The sequence below is a fragment of the Aquarana catesbeiana genome, linkage group LG03 (assembly GCF_042186555.1).
Source record: "Aquarana catesbeiana isolate 2022-GZ linkage group LG03, ASM4218655v1, whole genome shotgun sequence".
Lineage (NCBI taxonomy): Eukaryota > Metazoa > Chordata > Amphibia > Anura > Ranidae > Aquarana > Aquarana catesbeiana.
Window position 1 is genome coordinate 128051539 of NC_133326.1, and position 18805 is coordinate 128070343.

General features: G+C 40.2%; 2 protein-coding genes across 3 annotated transcripts in view; one reads left to right on the top strand and one right to left on the bottom strand.

Annotated features, from left to right (window-relative positions):
- ETFA (electron transfer flavoprotein subunit alpha) overlaps positions 1-10402 on the top strand; it is a 65697-nt gene extending 55295 nt beyond the window's left edge. The window contains exons 10-12 of the mRNA XM_073619208.1: positions 6460-6525; positions 7168-7248; positions 10179-10402. Coding sequence (XP_073475309.1) covers positions 6460-6525; positions 7168-7248; positions 10179-10217 — 186 coding nt within the window. The 3' untranslated portion in view covers positions 10218-10402. The remainder of the gene's footprint in view (positions 1-6459; positions 6526-7167; positions 7249-10178) is intronic.
- A 3875-nt stretch (positions 10403-14277) lies between these two features.
- TMEM266 (transmembrane protein 266) overlaps positions 14278-18805 on the bottom strand; it is a 104495-nt gene continuing 99967 nt past the window's right edge. For both annotated transcript variants that reach the window (XM_073619207.1, XM_073619206.1), the window contains exons 10-11: positions 16123-16185; positions 14278-15325 (exon numbers count right to left, since the gene is read on the bottom strand). In XM_073619207.1, the coding sequence (XP_073475308.1) occupies positions 14799-15325; positions 16123-16185 (590 nt within the window). In that variant the 3' untranslated portion in view covers positions 14278-14798. The remainder of the gene's footprint in view (positions 15326-16122; positions 16186-18805) is intronic.

Consider the following 18805-nt stretch of genomic DNA (forward strand, 5'->3'; position numbering starts at 1 on the left):
TTGAGAAACAGACGCCTCACAGGTCCCCAACTGGCATCTTCATTAAATAGTACCCGCAAAACACCAGTGTCAACATCTACAGTGAAGAGGCGGCTGCGGGATTTTGGGCTTCAGGGCAGAGTGGCAAAGAAAAAGCCATATCTGAGACTGGCCAATAAAAGAAAAAGATTAAGATGGGTAAAAGAACACAGACATTGGACAGAGGAAGACTGGAACAAAGTGTTGTGGACGGATGAATCCAAGTTTGAGGTGTTTGGATCACAAAGAAGAACGTTTGTGAGACGCAGAACAAATGAAAAGATGCTGGAAGAATGCCTGACGCCATCTGTTAAGCATGGTGGAGGTAATGTGATGGTCTGGGGTTGCTTTGGTGCTGGTAAGGTGGGAGCTTTGTACAGGGTAAAAGGGATTCTGAATAAGGAAGGCTATCACTCCATTTTGCAACGCCATGCCATACCCAGTGGACAGCGCTTGATTGGAGCCAATTTCATCCTACAACAGGACAATGACCCTAAACACACCTCCAAATTGTGCAAGAACTATTTACAGCAGAAGCAGGCAGCTGGTATTCTATCGGTAATGGAGTGGCCAGCACAGTCACCAGATCTGAACCCCATTGAGCTGTTGTGGGAGCAGCTTGACCGTATGGTACGCCAGAAGTGCCCATCCAACCAATCCAACTTATGGGAGCTGCTTCTAGAAGCGTGGGGTGCAATTTCTCCAGCTTACCTAAATAAATTAACAGCTAGAATGCCAAAGGTGTGCAATGCTGTAATTGCTGCAAAAGGAGGATTCTTTGATGAAAGCAAAGTTTGATGTAAAAACAATGTTATTTCAAATACAAATCATTATTTCTAACCTTGTCAATGTCTTGACTCTATTTTCTATTCATTTCACAACGTATGGTGGTGAATAAGTGTGACTTTTCATGGAAAACACAAAATTGTTTGGGTGACCCCAAACTTTTGAACGGTAGTGTATATATATCAGAAAATGCTGGAGTGAGAGTAATAATTCTAGGCCCATTATTCACATTTAACTCCAAGCTGAGGACCTGTAGGGGCTTTTCATCCCCTATGGACAATTTTGGGTACTGAAATTAGTCAGTTTCACTGGTGCACGCAATTTTAAGACTTGATATGGGGTGTCAATTGTTTACATAGCACAACCTCATATATTTTGTATTTTTAACCAAAAAAATTGTGTTAAATATTATTATGTTTGTGTGCATTAAAATTAACTTTAGTGTAATTTTTTTACCAATATATGGGTTTTGAAAATGCCACAACATGTGTGCAAAAAATTGGCTCTGGAACTGAAGTGCCTGACAAAAGTCCCTCATTCACTTTTGATTTAACAACTTGCTTACTGGGCACTTCAACCCCCCTCCTGCCCAGACCAATTTTGAGCTTTCAGCGCTGTCACACTTTGAATGACAATTGCGCGGTCATACAACACTGTACCCAAATGAAATTTTTATCATTTTTTTCCCACAAATAGAGCTTTCTTTTGGTGGTATTTGATCACATCTGGGATTTTTATTTTTTGCTAAACAAACAAAAAAAGATGGAAATTTTTGAAAAAAAAAAAAAATCATGTTTAATAGTTTGTTATAAAATTTTGCAAACAGGTAATTTTTCTCCTTCATTGATATGCGCTGATGAGGTGGCAATGGTGGGCACTGATAGGCTGCACTGATGGGCACGGATAGGCACAGATAAGGCGGCACTGATGGGCACAGTTAAGGTGGCACCGATAGGCACAGTTAAGGCGGCACTGATGGGGACAGATAAGGCGGCACTGATGGGGACAGATAAGGCGGCACTGATGGCCACGGATGGGTGGCACGGATGGGTGGCACGGATGGGTGGCACGGATGGGTGGCACGGATGGGTGGCACGGATGGGTGGCACGGATGGGTGGCACGGATGGGTGGCACGGATAGGTACCACTGATGGGGGGGCACTGATGGGTGGCACTGATGGGCACTGGTAGGTGACACTGATGGGCACTGATAGGTTGCACTGATGTGGGTGTTGATGGGTGGCACTGATGGGTGGCACTGTGGGCACTGATGGGTGGCACTGATGGGTGGCACTGTGGGCACTGATGGGTAGCACTGTGGGCACGGATGGGTGGCGCTGATTGTTGGCACTGTGGGCACTGATGGGTGGCGCTGATTGTTGGCACTGTGGGCACTGATGGGTGACGCTGGTGGGCACTGGTAGGCAGCACTGCTGCCTATTGCCTTGTGTCAGAAGATCGCCGTGATCGGGACTGATGTCCCGATCACGGCCGCCGGTGATCGGGTTTTTTTTTTCCTCCTCGCGCTGTCAGCGCGAGGAGGAAAAATAGCCGATTACCGGCTCTGTTTACATCACATGATCAGCTGTCATTGGCTGACAGCTGATCATGTGGTAAGGGGTCGGGACCAACCCCTTACTCTGATCTGTGATCAGGCGAGTCTCATAGACTCGCTGATCACCGAGCGCGCTGCGCGCGCCCTGCAGGGGGCGCGCAGGCCGCTCATGCACGGGACGACGTCAATAGACGTCGTCCCGGCAATTTAGATCCGCGCTGTTGTTGTCATTTTACAACGGCCCGGATCTGAAGCAGTTAAACATAATGACAAAAATTATTGCTCTACCTCTGGCAAGTGAGCAATACTTAAAGCATCACACAAACACCTTTTATATATGTATGTGCATCTTAACTAGGTATTTGTGTATGTGGAAGAGGATTTTTTAAATATATTTGAAATAATTATTTATATATTTATTTTTTACCTTTTTATTATTCTCACAAGGGGGATGGCAAGCCCCATGGAGATAGAACAGAGTCAGTGACAGTTTCCCTTTGTATAACCATTAGGGGTCCATTAGACCCCCGATGCCTCCTCTGTTCTCAGGCGATGCAGATCAAGGTTGCTTACCTAGCTGCTGACCCTGGATGTGGACAGCTCTGACCCCAGAAGTGCTCAGAAATGAGCACTTCCAGGTTCATACAGCTTAGAGAAATTGACAAATACCTCACTGCTCTCTATCTTAGTAAATCAACCCCTAAGTATACAGATGTCTGTAGTAAGTGCTGGGTGTGTTGCCCATAGCAACCAAGGATTCAACTGTAATTTTCTGGTGCGAGGTTGAGCTCAACTGGTTGCTATGAGGCAATAAAAAAAGTTCTTATTTATTGCAGTCAATGAGGCTCATTATGGCAGAGGCCAACAGCATCCTCCCTATCCATAGAAGAAAAAATATTTTTTGCTTTAAATTATAACCTAGATTATATGATTTATTATGTATTTTATATAAAATTTTGCTGGTAAAGTGAAGAATATCTGGTGCATTTCTCAGATGTACATGCACAACACTAATGAGGCTTGTTTGAAGGTATATGTTGGCTTGTTTTTAATGTGTCCGCATCTTGCACTGTTAGCCACACAGGAGTTAATAGGGATTAAAGGGGGATCCAGAACATCCTGGCCAAATTGCTTTTATGTTTAACCCCCAGGGAGCAGCACGTCAACTGCTTTCAGCTAAATGCACTGACATATGAATATTTTACAGCAATCTAATGTTTTTCCCGGCGGCCCCATAGGACTTGCGAATCAATTTGCGAATGTTGTTCTCCTGCAGTTAAAGGCTGAGCTGGATAATTTGGGATGAAAGAGGCTGTCAGCCCAGAGCTTTTTAAGGGCTTAATAAGAAAGTAAAAATCACTCCCACCTGATATCCATCCCATCTACTTAAAGTTTTATGCTCCTCTCCTACCGCCGCTCCACCTAAATACATCTGTGCAGAACTTGCATGTAATTCGTCCTTATATCTGACCTGTGCTAGATTTTTTAGCATATACTTGGCATGAGTATGAGTAGCCTGGGTAAAACCTAATTCTGGTTTGATCACAGAAATCCTGCCTTCTAGCCCTGGTTCACACTGGTGCGGCTTGGAAATTGTGCTACTTCAGCGCGACTTCAAAGCTGCAGATCAGTGCAATTTGCACCTTTGATTTAATTGTGACTTCATTTAACAGGAGTCTATACAAGTCGCAATGAAATCGGCAAAAAGTAGTGCAGGAATCTTTTTCATTTCAATGATTTTTATTACATAACATTAAAGAATCACAAACATTCAGATAAGGCAAGGTCCATTGCCTATTAAAGAAATAATAAGAACATAGGTGTACAGTTAAACATATATACTGTGATCTTTAGATAACCAATCAAGCGTACGTAGAAATACGAATCATAGAGTACAGCTTTATGAGTAAGTGGATCCATTATCACAACATTATCATCTGGTAGTAATAATTATATATCGCTTGTGGAGAATACAAAATTATTTGCCTCATCTGCTAATCTTCCCAGGCGTGGGGTACTGCCACCCTCTCCCCCATACACCCCAATGGGAACTAACTATGTTCCGGGGACAAGGGCAGGTACAGCCATGCCGAGAAATATCTCTGCTTGTTGTTGAATCAAACAAAAAAAAAAAAAAAAACTAAAGAGTTAGAACAATGGTAGCTGTTAAACTCAATAAGGGAGTATCAAACTCTAAAGCTGTATTATCTATGGGGGTGCTCGAAATACAAGAACATCTCTACACGATTACATTGGTTTGGGCATACCAGGTAGACCATGGGGACCATAATTTGTTGGCGGACTCAAATCCTCCTTGTAAGCGAGCAAAGCATAATTCATAGCTGGAATGTGTTTGGTGAGTTTTATTATGTCAGTAATGAATGGGACGGATTGTGATTTCCATAGTTTGGCAATGCAATGTCTGGTGGCCAGAAGCAAGGAATCTTTTTCAAAGTCGCAGCAAGTTGAATGGTTCTATTGCCAACAATGGGGTGCGACTTATCATGGGATTCGGAACTGTCAAATCGCATAACAGGTTGCTCCGGTGTGAACGGGGGCTTAGAGAAAGCCCCGATAGAAATTGAATAGGGACACTGAACAATATATTTATTCTTCAAAAATAATCCATACACATCTACTACCTAATGACCCTGTTCTATTCTTCTATTGTTTCTTACTGTTTTTGTTTGCATCCTTTTAGCAACCTCTCCTTTTCCCGCTCACTTTCATTTGTTTGGAGCAAGCACTGAACGTTGGTTGCAGTCATGTGTACTATTGGCACTCTACAAGTCCCATAGTCCCTAGTCTATCTCGGGAGTGAGCAAGAGAGGGTGGCCACATCCCCACATGCAGTAGGACCATGAAGAATAAACGTAGCCACCCTCTAACAGGAAGTCAGATTACAGTGAGGAATTTTGGCTGAGAGCATTAGAAGGGACTTTTATATACTGAATAGTTGTATTATGTGATTTGCCTCACTGACACTCTTACTGTTCCTGGAGCATCTTCCTGCTGATCTAAAGTGAGCCTGTCAAAAAGGTGAGGTAGAGCTGTACACATTCCAAAATCTTGACTCGATCGTCTTACACAGTTACCATTTCTTTGCAAGTAAACCTCTACGTAATTAAACTGTTTAGCTGTTTGCCTGGAATTACACTTTGTGTATGCGATATTACATACAATATAAAAGCACTTCTGTTCAATACAGCTGTTATAATAATCTTTCACATTACATGAACAAAAAATATTTTATGTCTAAAATATAGGAACAGCTGTGTCATATCCATGTCCCCATGTTTTATTTTGCTAAGAAATCACTTTGAAAAACACCCCCTAGCATTTCTGGTCATGGCTATCTGAAGTAAGAGCAGATGATTCATGTGGCATTTACTTCCTTGAATCCATCTGCCCTTAGCTCAGGCATGCAGGAGGTTGTGCTTAGATTAGAACCCCCCCCCCCCCCTCCGTTATAGACTCCTGGGATGTATGACATAATTTGCCTAGACCTGGAAACCAAAATTAGTTTAAAACAAGTAAATATGATAATATAGACAGGAAGTGTATTATTCGCAGGATTACCAGGTGAAAAAGAAAACTAAAGCAGCCACCATATCTAAGGATTGTTAAGCTGCAATATAATACATTTTTTTGGGGGGTGTTTAGCGATACATTACCCCTTGAAGATTAGCAAGTCTATATTTAATGAAAGGATGCACACATGTAGTTTTGGTTCACTGAAAAGGCATCTTTGCAGGTAAAATGCCTATCGCACCTCTTTATGCAAAGTACTCCCAAGCAGCAATGTACCACCACAGAAAAGTGTCTTGGTGGTAATGGGTTTTAAAAAGAACATACCCTACTTGTCGTTTTCTATATTTTTGTTGGTAGAGATACCATACACCCTGTGCTGATACTTTGCCTCGAACACTGATGTGGGAATGAACTTTCAAGCACCATCCTTCATAATGACTTTATTTTTATTTCCCTTTGTTTATATGATTTTTCTGTTTTAGAATTTTTTTTTTCATATACAAAGATAGCAATCTAAGATTTGTTGCTTAATCTTATCCAAGTTATCAACTCTGCTGTGTTAATTGCAGGAGCTGTACATTGCGGTCGGCATCTCAGGCGCTATCCAGCACTTGGCTGGAATGAAGGACAGCAAGGTAAAAATGTATAGTCTAAATGACATCTTGTCTGCCCTGTATGTTTAGATCTTAATCGTACGTTGCAGGACACAGGCTTAATTTTAATAGGCCCTGGGTTATAGGCTGGTATAGTTAGGTGATTGGAAACAGGCAAATCTTTTTAGGACACTCCCCTGGATGCTTTTCCTATGTCCCAGGGCGGGCCATTATTAATTTTTTCAAGGGGCCACATGAGAAACTGGGACTGTTGTTCAGGGAACTGGAAAGGTCCATAAGTATGTTACTCTTTCATGCCTAAGCCTATTTCTGACATTTGTTGCTTACAAGTTAAAATTCATATTTTTTGCTAGAAAATTACTTTGAACCCCCAAACATTATATATATATATATATATATATATATATATATATATATATATATATATATATATATATATATATATATATATATATATATATATATATCCTAGAGAATAAAATGGTGATCATTGCAAAAATTGTATGTCACACTGTATTTGCGCAGAGGTCTTTCAAAGCACTTTTTTGGGTAAAAAGACACTTTCATGAATTAAAAAAAACCTAAACAGTAAAGTTAGCCCAATTTTTTTGTATAATGTGAAAGATGATGTTACACCTTAGATGATGTGTTTTCAATCTGCAGACTATTGTTGCCATAAATAAGGATCCAGAGGCTCCAATTTTCCAGGTGTCAGATTATGGTTTAGTGGCAGATTTATTTAAGGTAAGTCTTTTCCCCCTATGTGTTATCTTTAAATTTATTGTAGAAGTAAGACAGGGCTCCACTGCAGAAATTCTTGTTTTATTAGATTGGGTTTTATGAGAAACTCTTTGCACATAGTACTTGTATGTATTCCACTATACAACATAGATAATTATTACCAACCTACATTTGGTAGTCAGAGTAGTTTGTTTTTGTATCATTGTGTAACTACATGTTGTGCCATAAATAAAAACCTTTAATCTAAAATACTCCTTTTTCCCCATTGTATTCCCCTGCCATCCTTTACTCTTTTTGGTACACCCCATCCTCTGCACCTTTCTTGCCTTGCCTAGAATGACAGCCGGCTGGTCCTGCAGCCTCCTGGGATATCCACACAGGCATCAGCTGAGGTCTATAGTGCTAGAGGAGGAAGGACCAGTCAGTGTGTCATCAGGGGGTTGGCAGCAAGAAGCCAGAAGAGGCATGGGAACAGGCATGGAGTGGCAGGTCATTACAGATTTATGCTGGATTTGCTGGGCATGTTAGTAGATTTATTACAGACAATCCAGCATAAGAGATGAAATGGGATAGAAACAAAATTTGGGCGGGGCGGTGGCTGCCTGAGGTTTCTCCTAAACTGTTTAACAGTTCACCTGTGCCATTTGACCAGCAAGGGATGAGGATACCAAGCAGCATATTTCCACAGATTTTGGTTAAACTAGCAATTGTAGATATCTTGACTCATGCCAGTTCTAAGTGTGAATACCAGTCTTATTGTTGTTCTTTGAACTACTTCCAATGTGTAAATTGAGGCAAAGCATGCAGTGTGTCATTGTTGCCATATCTGTGATCAATTTATACTTGTAGTGTAACCAAGGTAAGACCTGAGGGGAAAGTGTCCCGATGGGGATGCAGATCCAATAAAAAAATTTATATTGGATCCGATCCTTCTCCATTCTATCCAAAAGAAAACCAGTCACAATGGGCCATGAACAAGAATTTTCATCCTGAAAGAGTAATATATTGCATTGCAATATCCACAAGTTCCCCTGCTGGCACTGACATCTCCCCAACTTCATGCTGTTTTGGGGTTTTCGGATGGTGTCAGATGACCTCAAGTACAGGAGTTAATCATGGCAGCCAGAAAATGCTGGGATTGTATATCGAGCTGTGCAGCGCAGTGTAGAGTACAGTGTAAAAAGGATTGAGGAAGAAGCCTTTATTTAGTATTGCATAGTATGTGACTGCAATTAAAACTCTTCCTGCTTGCACACCACAGTTCCACTTTAAAGTCAAATAAAGGGGTAAATACACATCATTTTATAAATATCACTATATGTTTAATAAAATGTGTGACTGAATATTTTAGATTCTTGCATAAACCTAGGTATTCATTAAGGCCTGTTGTCTTAATATATTATGTAAAAAAAAAACTGGTTCAAGTCCACGCCCAGAAAGTTGATATCAATGACTGCTATCAGGAGTAAAAGTGTGTTTTTTTTTTTATTTTTTTTTACCCCTTTTCCTCTTAGGCCAATAGTGCATCCAGAACAGTTCCCATATAAGTCCAAAACGGCTGGAATACATGTCTCTAAGAGATTGGGTTGTGTGATGGATTTTTGGTGGTATGCAGATTCTTTCTGCTTTTTAAACAATTAGTGCACTTTCAAGATAAAGTACTTTATTTATTTTTGCCCCTTCGCCCTGACTTAAACGATCCCACACTCTCCATGGCCTCTATTGTTTGCTCATCCAGCAATGAAAGGCTCCCTCTTCTGGCTTCGCCTGTGCAGTACAACCCTAATAGACTTCTATAGGGCTAGTCTATCTTTGTCTTGTGGTTAGGGGATGGCCTCATTAGACGTCTATAGGACTGCAATAGCAGGTGTGGCCAGGAGAGAGCCTTTCACCACTGGATGTAAACAAAGCAGGCTACAGCCGCTGGATCTTGGCAATTATACAGCTGTAGATGGGGGATGGTGGGATCTTTTAGATCAGGGCAAAGGGATAAAAAGCGCACTTACTCTTTAAGAACACACACAGGAGTACTTTCTGGTTGCCTTTAACCCACCTCACCATAACTTTTCCAGTTATATTATCTTGTATGTCCCCATGCTTTACTGCAGGTGGCAATAAATGATTTTATGGCTCTATCTACTATCCTAAAATGAGGAATAAACTTTTTAAAAAAAATAAAAGTAAGACGTACTGGTACCTTCGGTTTTAAAGAGAATGTGTTTTTGTTTTATTTAAATACACAAAAACCTGCACTTTTTTTTTTTTACCGATGTCTTATGTGTCCAGACTTTGTCTACTGGGAAAAGCAGGCACTAGTGCCAGTTTTTAATGCGGTTTCTGAACTGACTCCCGCTGGCCAGATCTAAGACACCACCACTTACAATGTACACCATGTAGACAATTTCCCCAATAAATTTTGTAGGAGCATATTAATTCCACCTGATGGAAACATAGATATAGTAAATAATTCAAGGATTATTTTCTACAGAGGATCTTGAATGGGAACAGTGGAACACTTCTAGTCCCACAGCTATTTACACAATACACAGAAATAATCCAATAACTTCATTCTCAGTGTATCGGAAGAGGTTTCAAATGTCTAGTTGTTTTCTACTATTTTACAATTTATAGTAGCAGCTTTATCAGATTCAATATTTTTCAAATTGTTGCTAGACACCAGAATAGATAGCAAACATTTTATAGTTTACTTGCAGGACAGCTCAGTTTTTAGTAACACAGTGGGCTAGATACTTTATTATTAAGTCCTTGTATGCCGGGTCACAGATAACCCCTCTCTATATTATTTATATACAGAGATACAAATTATGCATATTCCAGGAAGAGGACTGAATTATCTCATTGTTTATGCTGAATTAAACCCCAATCCCAGTTTTAACGTTAATGTCATATATTTTTTTTTTTTCCTATTGTAGGCGGTACCAGCAATGACAGAACTAATTAAGAAAAAATAAAGGATGTTCCACTTGCCAAGTAATAAACAGCTGCTGCTTAACAAAAATAAAAATCTTTGTAATTACAGATACATACCTTTTACAGGATACATTAGTCCAAGCCTCATGATAATGATACTTTTTTACTGATGGTGTTTAAATGGTTTAGGAATAACAGAACTAATAAAAGCTACTTGTAAAATTCAGTGTGTTTTTTTTTTTCTCTTTTCTCCCCATATATTTAAAATGGGATGTGTAGTCTGATTTTGTCCCCTTAACAGATTTTTCTGATTTAACCATTTACTATCCTCCCCATAGCAGTTTTACTGCTACAGGGCGGCAGCTGTGCACCGGATCACGTGTGTATATAATTTGTAATCTGGCTTTTCCAGCGTAGCGGGCGCGACGTGCACTGCCAGCGGCTCGCTTCCGCTGTGATTATACACAGTAGTAGCCAATGAACAGGTACTGCAGACTCAATGTGCGCCTGCACCTGTCAGTCAAGTCAGATCGCCGTTCTGTCAGTAGGGAAGACATGGATCCATGATTTCCCCTAGTAAAAGCACACCCCACAGTGTTAACAAAAAAAAAAAAAAAACACAAAACACACACTGGCTAGGCATACATTTAAACCCTTTGATCGCCCCTAACCCCTTTCCAGCCAGTGTCATTAGTACAGTGACAGGTTTTTTTTTTTTTTTTTTTTTTTAAATCACTATATTAGTAGTCCCTGTTCCCAAAAAAGTGTCAGTGTCCGATTTGTCTGCCACAATATCACAGTCCCGCTATAAGTCGCTGATTGCCACCATTACTAGTAAAATAAATAAAAATTCCATAAATATATCCCATAGTTTGTAGACGCTATAACTTTTGCACAAACCAATCAATATACGCTTATTGGGATTTTTTATTGGATATGTTTTATAGCAGAAAGTAAAAAAAAAATTATTTTTTTGGTTTATAGTGCAAAAAATAAAAACCGCAGAGATAATCAAATACCAACAAAAGAAAGCTCTATTTGTGGGGGAAAAAAAAGAACATAAGTTCTATTTAAATACAGCGTTGCACGACCGCGCAATTGTCAGTTAAAATAACGCAGTGCCGTATCGCTAAAAATGGCCTGATCATGAATGGGGGTAAATCTTCTGGAGCTGGAGTGGTTAAATGGTTCTTCTCCTGCTCCATTGGTCATGCAAAGATTTTTTTAATTCTTTCAGCTCTCACACCTGTATACATAGTTTGTAAGGTTGCATGAAGTAAGTATGTGAGAGAGACTACTGTTTGCCATAGCCTTGTACACTATGTTCCCTAAGAAACACTTTTTTTTTAATGAACCTACACTTTCCGTTGACACCACCAACTGTGGAAGGGGTGTTCCACAACTTTTCGCCCTAACGGTAAAGAACTTCTTGCACAGTTTAAAGTGTAAGTCAACCCCCCTATCATTTTCAGCCAAGGAAATGACTGTTTTATGGATAGGTTTACTTCCGCTTTAACTATTTTGGCACTATAGCAATTTTTCATTTTTTTTGCAGACGTAAAAATATGCATTTTTTGGCTATAAAACTACTCATAACCCCCAGATTTTTTTTCCTTTTCTGAAAGCAGAGGCCTTTTAGCATAAGATAGTTGCAATTTTTTTTATGTTGCACAATATTTGCGCAACGGTTTATCAAAAAGGGAAAATAAGCAAATAAATTTTAGTGTACACAAACAAAAAAAAACTTTTTCTTTGGTTAAAATATAAAAATGGGATTGTGTTAAGTAAATAGATACCAAAACATGACAAGTCTTAAAACAATAGTACCAAAAAGCCTCCATAGGCAACGCTTTAAAAGCCTTTACAGCTCTTCAGTTTAGAGTCAACTGTGAGCTTTGCTGCTAAAATCTTTGCTCTCACTCAGACGTTTGTGGCGATTCTTTACCCGTGTGGTGCAGTTGTGGTTTGCACCCTGCGCATATTTGCATTTGTGTGTGTGTTCAGGACAACAGATGTTTTTGGTTTTTAATAAGTTTTATTTTAATTTTGATTAACTTTATTGCTATCACAATAGGTTAACCAGTTGCCTACCTTGGGCGTCTTACAAACATCCATAAAACCCCCTCCTCTGTACACAGGATGTGTCTTAGTGCAAGGCTACATCTTATCTCAGCTACTGGGCTCAGCCCAAGATCCTATGACTGGGAGCTAGTCAGATGCATTCCTCACTGAATGATCACTCTGACAGACAAGCTCAGTGAGAATTCAATGTAACATTTTAAGCCAAAACAACAAGTAACACAGTAGCCATCTCATCTCCTGCATTCCCTGTCAAGGCCAGTTCACACCATAGAAACACAGTCCTCATGCGTATTTTTGATGTGTTCCAGTGCATTTTTTTCCCCCCTCCCTTTTCTTAAACTTAAGGACGTGTGTTCCAGTGCGTTTGATGCTTGTTACAGTGTTTCAGTGCAGTAAAAATGCAGCATGTTCTTTTTTTTTTTTCCTGGAACTGCAAGCACTGGTGTAAACTATGCCAAATAACCTACTTTCCATGCGTTTTTGATGCAGAAAAAAAAAAAAAAAAAAACACACTGGACTGCATGTGGTGTGCACTGGCCCTCAGACAGATTTGTGAGAGAGCTGCAGCTGACAGAGGTTTTTTTTTTATTGTGTGCACTCTTCATTAACCAGGACATGCTCCTTTTTTTTTTTTTTTTTTTTTTGTTACTACTCAACCCTTTCATTTCAACCTGTGTAATCACTATTTAACAGTTTCAACTCCCGTTCCTTGTTTCTATATTAAATTATTTGCTGGAAACTTTTTATAAAGCACATATATACATTATCTTTAAGGATTTACTGTTAAAAATATGTGGTTTAGGGTATAGTGGTTTATTTAAAATCAGTAAAAACTATAAATTACTGATACATTGAGAAAAATGATATATATGAAAAAAAAAAATCTCTTGTAAATAACTTTAACATGCTTTGTACCAAAAAAATGTAATTTTAATGTTGCAGAAAATAGAACAAGCAGCAGAATAAATGTATATGTTTTCCTCACATTAATGGTACTTGTCTTCAAAATATTACTGAGCAAACTTGAAAAATCACAGAGGACTTTAGGTTCACGAGAAGGCCCCGATTGTCCCCCAAAAAACAATATGCTAAAGAATTGATACATATAAGTAAATACAAAAAGTTATAGACTCCTGAACAGACACATAGCAGAAATGTGAAATATGGTCTGGTCAATAGGGGGTAAACCGGTGTGAGAGCCGAAATGGTTAAAAAACCCCCATATGATAGCATTGGACAGGTAATGGGCACTCTTTATGCAGACATTATTGGTCTAATAAAAGGAATTGTATGGGGTTATTAGAAAAAAAACATACATACTCACCTATATGCTGCAGCTGCCCACTGCTGGTTCTAAGACATAGAACTGAGCAATCATATGACTGCTGATCACTCAGTTCTGAGGGGAGAGTGCTGACAGTCACTGGTGTCCACCCAGCCCCTCCAGCACTCACTGGAGCACTGAATTGGAGTTGGGACGGGTGTAGCTGGCTTTGTGTCTCAGCCACCAGCTGCGAGCCGGAGCCAGATGTTCATCAGGCAGCTGGTTAGGTCCCAACAATATAGTCAGGATTCTTCCACAACCTGGAAGTCCCAGGGCAGCACAAGTACAGCAAGTGCACTCCTGTGACCCACAAGAGAAGTATGACTAAAAAAATGCTTTGCCCATATTTCTTGTTTAAAAAAAATAGAAATTAAAAAAAAAAATCTGCATGAAGATAGCTAACAGGAAAAAAGTAGAAAGTGTTAATTGAAAATGAACAATGTCAGAGCATCTGTATTTTACACAGCAACTCCTGGCTGTCATTTCAAAAGCTTGGTGGCAAATACATGGAGGAGAAAATGGCAGCAAGGTGTCAGTACTAGCATCTCACAGTACTCATCTGAGAGCAGATAATTCAATCTCTTCCACCTTGTTGCAGCATGTACACTGACACGATTTAGTTAATTTAGTATTTTTAAGAAGGTAACTGTAAAGCAAATGAGCTGTGGACAATAGTAAAAAGAAATGCACAAATCTTTGTTCTTAAATTATTTTATTTTTGCATTTCGAAGTACTGACAAAATTTCATTGCATTCAAAAATATTGCAGCATTTGTAGAAAATCTGTAGTTATGGGTAAAGGAAATATATGAAAGCCATAATTTTGCAATAACACAGATGTTCCAGTTGATCAAACATCTGTGTGTAGGATATGCCCTGGGTACAGCTTCTCCAAAGTTGGTTGTACAGTAAAAGCATGCGGTTAATGGATCCGTTCTGTAAACTAGATTATGAGGTCCGCCATAGAAGAGTTATTTTAGAATGGATATATCTCCTGAGAATAATGAATGGTGGCTTCTGAGGGTGGTTTCTGTTCCAAATCAAGGTCACAGGGACACAGAATTTGGATCTACTTTGAGCAATATCTGGAGCAGATGCCGGTAAACCTCTGAGCAATGTCAGTCTGGTCATGTTGCATAAAGCAGTCATAACTGGCCGTTAACTGAGAATCTACTGCAGTGTTATTAACTGAGGAGGCATGGATCTAAGGCCTTGCTTCATTTTAACTCTGCGTCTATCTTTTTTTCTAGTAGAGGAAGATTAAGAGGAATCACTGACCTATCATGAAACATTCCAAATCCTTCACGATTTACTCTGTTGTATATGCTTATGCCTTGTCTGGGACTAGTTGTACGTAAACTTGCTGGATTACTTAGATGTAAGCTTGCTCGATCCAGCCCTTTCTGCATGAAAGAAGCATCATCCGAAAACGATAAGAGTTCTTGAACAACAGCATGATTCACTGTGCGCTGGAACGTTTGGGCCAAGGGACAGTAGTCTGTAGACTCCTCCCTAGTACTGCAGTCTGTGGATGAACAGAAGGCCTGGCTGCTGATACTCTGTGCTAGTGTTTCAGAGCTCTCTGGAGATCTGGACACACTCACTGATGTTATGCTGCTGGAGCTGCTCGTTTGCTCCTGGCTGAATGGGCCTTCTGCTGAGTAGAGGTCAGACGATATGCTGGGGTGATGGTGAACATCAATAGCAGCTGTAGTGATGATGCAAGTCCCAGGTACTCCACTTTCTGCAGGTTAACACAATATAAAACATTCAAAGATATGCCCTTCTATAAAAAGGTCCTACTTTTCTACACCTGCATTTTTCTCAAGATGGGAATGGCTTTAGGACCCATTCACAGTTTTTTGCTTTCCATCCTCTCTTGATGGCAGTAAAGACCCAAATGTCATACTTACCTCTGAAAAATCCACAATTCTGAAGGCTCCTGGTCAATCTCTCGTACCAGGGCAACACATGACCTTGATAGATAACTGGAAGGCAACTGGCACAGGACCTTCTGGGTGGAAATATATGGCTTTCTAAAAGGCATGTGTTTGCAGGCATTACACTTGTGTTGATGGCATCAGTTTGAAAGGGACACCAGGAGCTGTAGCTCGGCTCAGGTGCCAGGAAGGGAAGGGCCAGGAGGACTGAAGAGGGTCTCGAGAAGAGGATCTGGACTGCTCTGTGCAAATCCACTGCACAGAGGAGGGGAGTAAAATAGGTTTGTTATTTTTAAGTAAAAAAAAAAAAAAAAAAAAAAAAAAAGACTTTAGTATCACTTTAAGATAACCAAGCAACTAACATTTTGGATGGATGGAAGCATTAAAGTCTGTGCATTTGTCTCACAATATGTTTCCAAGAAAAAAAAAATGCACAAGTAATATTTTTTGATACACATATAAATACTGCTCTCTTTGATTTACCACCAGAATATTATGCATTTAATATTACAGGAATGTTTAGCAAGATTAATCTATATATTTTAATAAGGAAATACTTATAAAATGGATATATGTTTAGCATACAAGTCTGTACACTTACCACTGCTGGGCTCATTATAATACTGTGTGATATAATTATTCATGTCATCCTTTGTAATTACCTCTGTAAAATAAAATGCAGAAATCTAGATTAGCAAACTAGAAATAAGTGTAACATATCAGTTACAAGCATGTTATGTTATTTATATAAATACACATACAGTTAGGTCCATATATGTTTTGGACGCAGACATAAAATCCTTTAACCACCAATGGCAAGACCTATTCCATCTCGAACTTGAGATGGAACCCACCCTGAGGGCCAGATTTGGTGAACACTGTCGGGCCATAGAAGCAGGTGATACCGACTATAGTGTTCCTAGACATTTCAAAGACTGTCACGCAATTGGCAATCAACTAAAGGACTCCAAAGTTTGGATCATTGAGAACTTTCCATTCCATCCGTCCATTGAGTGCCAAACGTTTCAAAAGACTCTGCGAACAAGAAACATTTTGGATTTTTCCTTAAACACTATGCCGCCTCAATGAAGAATTATAATTAAATACTATCATTTAACCACAACACCCTCACAAATTCTTCTGCCTCATCCCATACAGTACCTAACTTCATATCTGACCACAAACAAGTCCCCATTGTGACTCTATATACACACCCTATATACCATATCCATTTACCATTTTTAAAAAGTGAAAAGCATTTTTGCCCCTCATCCTTTATTTTGTTTATTATCCCTTCTATCATCTTCTTAATTGTTCACAAGGAGGACCCCTTCTTCTGACAGTACATGCTACCATCAGTTCATAGATCAGCTGACAAAGCCCAAAAACTGCCACTCAATTGTGGATGGGCGTCACTCTTTAGCTCAGCTCCACCCATATTTCTCTATAAAAGGCATGTCAATCTACAGTCCCTCTTCTTTCTATTGGTTTGATAAAGGGGCGGAGCTGTGAAACACATAACCATGCCCCCCTATGTTACCACATTCCCCTCGTGGGGACCCAAACTTTGAGGACCGCATTGGAGCAGACTAACAAGCCAGGGGATGCCAATGCCTTGCAGGTTATCTGGCACCCCGACTTTGGACTACTCACAGCCTTGCTTAGCCTCCACGCTGTCACAGAGCACCACCATCCTAATCTGGAGCAGCCCATCTGACACAGAGCCTGCATCTACAGCCCCTGGCTCCCACCTGACAACCCGATCCACACTACCCTACCCACCACTCCACCGCAAGGTTACCTCACATCCTACCGGCAGTTCCTACCATCATCCCGCTCGCATCACCCACCAGCCTCAGCTGAGACCGAACCACCTCCTGCAGCTGCAGACTTACATTGCAACCACTCATGACCTCATCTGCTGCCGCTTACCTCCTCCAGAACACTTAGATATCCCCCGTTTGCCATCACCTCACAGGCTCTCCTGTCTGATCCATGCCAGCTGCTCTCCATAGCACCTCTGCGAGACCCACCGCTCTTCAGCTTGTTCTTCCCATCCAAAGTGAGTCTTTTATGGTTTTTTATAATATTTTTTGTTTTTCATGTTTTTACGCATTCACCACCCCCTCTCATATGGTTGGCGTCCTCTTCCTCCATTCACACTCCATATATATTTAGACACAGGCACAATTTTAATACTTTTGGCTCTGTATGCCATCAGAATAAAATGAAAATGAAACAATCCAAATGAATTTGAAGTGCAGACTTTCAGCTTCAATTCAAGGGGTTGAACATAAAACATCAAAGTACAAATTTTAGGAACTGCAACCATTTTATACACAGTCCCCCCATTTTCAGGGGCTCAAATGTAATTGGACAAATTAATATAATCATAAATAAAATGTTCATGTTTAATATTTTAAGACTCCTTTACTGGCAATCACTGCCTGAAGTCTGGAACCCATGGATATTACCAAAGACTGGGTTTCCTCCTTTCTGATGCTTTGCCACAGGCTCTAACTGCAGCGGTCTTCAGTTGTTCTTTGCTTGTGGGTATTTCTGCCTTTAATTTTGCCTTCAACAAGTAAAAATGCATGCTCAATTGGGTTGAGATCAGGTGATTGACTCAGCCATTACAGAATATCCACTTCTCTTCCATTGAAAAGCTCCTGGGTTGCTTTTGCAGTGTGTTTTGGATCACTGTCCATCTGTACTGTGAAGCGCCATCCAATCAACCTTGCTGCATTTGGCTGAATCTGGGCGACAGTATCTCCAAACACTGCAGAATTAATCCGGCTGCTTCTGTCACATCAAAAAACACTAATAACCCAGTGCCACTGAAAGCCATGCATGCCCATGCCATCACACTGCCTCCACCCTGTTTTACAGATGAAGTTGCGTGCTTTGGATCATTAGCTGTTTCAAGCCTTCGCTACACTTGCTTCCTGTCATTCTGGTACAAATTAATCTTAGTTTCATCTGTCCAAAGAATGCTTTTTCAGAACTGGTCTAGTCTAATCTGGCTTATGAATGGTTTGTACCTTGTGGTAAACCCTCTGTATTTGCTCTCGTGAAGTCTTCTCTTGATTGTAGACTTCGACAATGATATGCCCACCTCCTTGAGTGTGTCATTCACTTGTTTGGATGTTGTGAATGGGTTTTTCTTTATCATAGAGAGGATCCTGCGATCATCCACCACTGTTGTCGTCTGTGGATGTCCATGCCTTTTTATGTTGCTGAGCTCCCCAGTGCAGTCTTCTTTCCTCAGAATGTACCAAACTGTT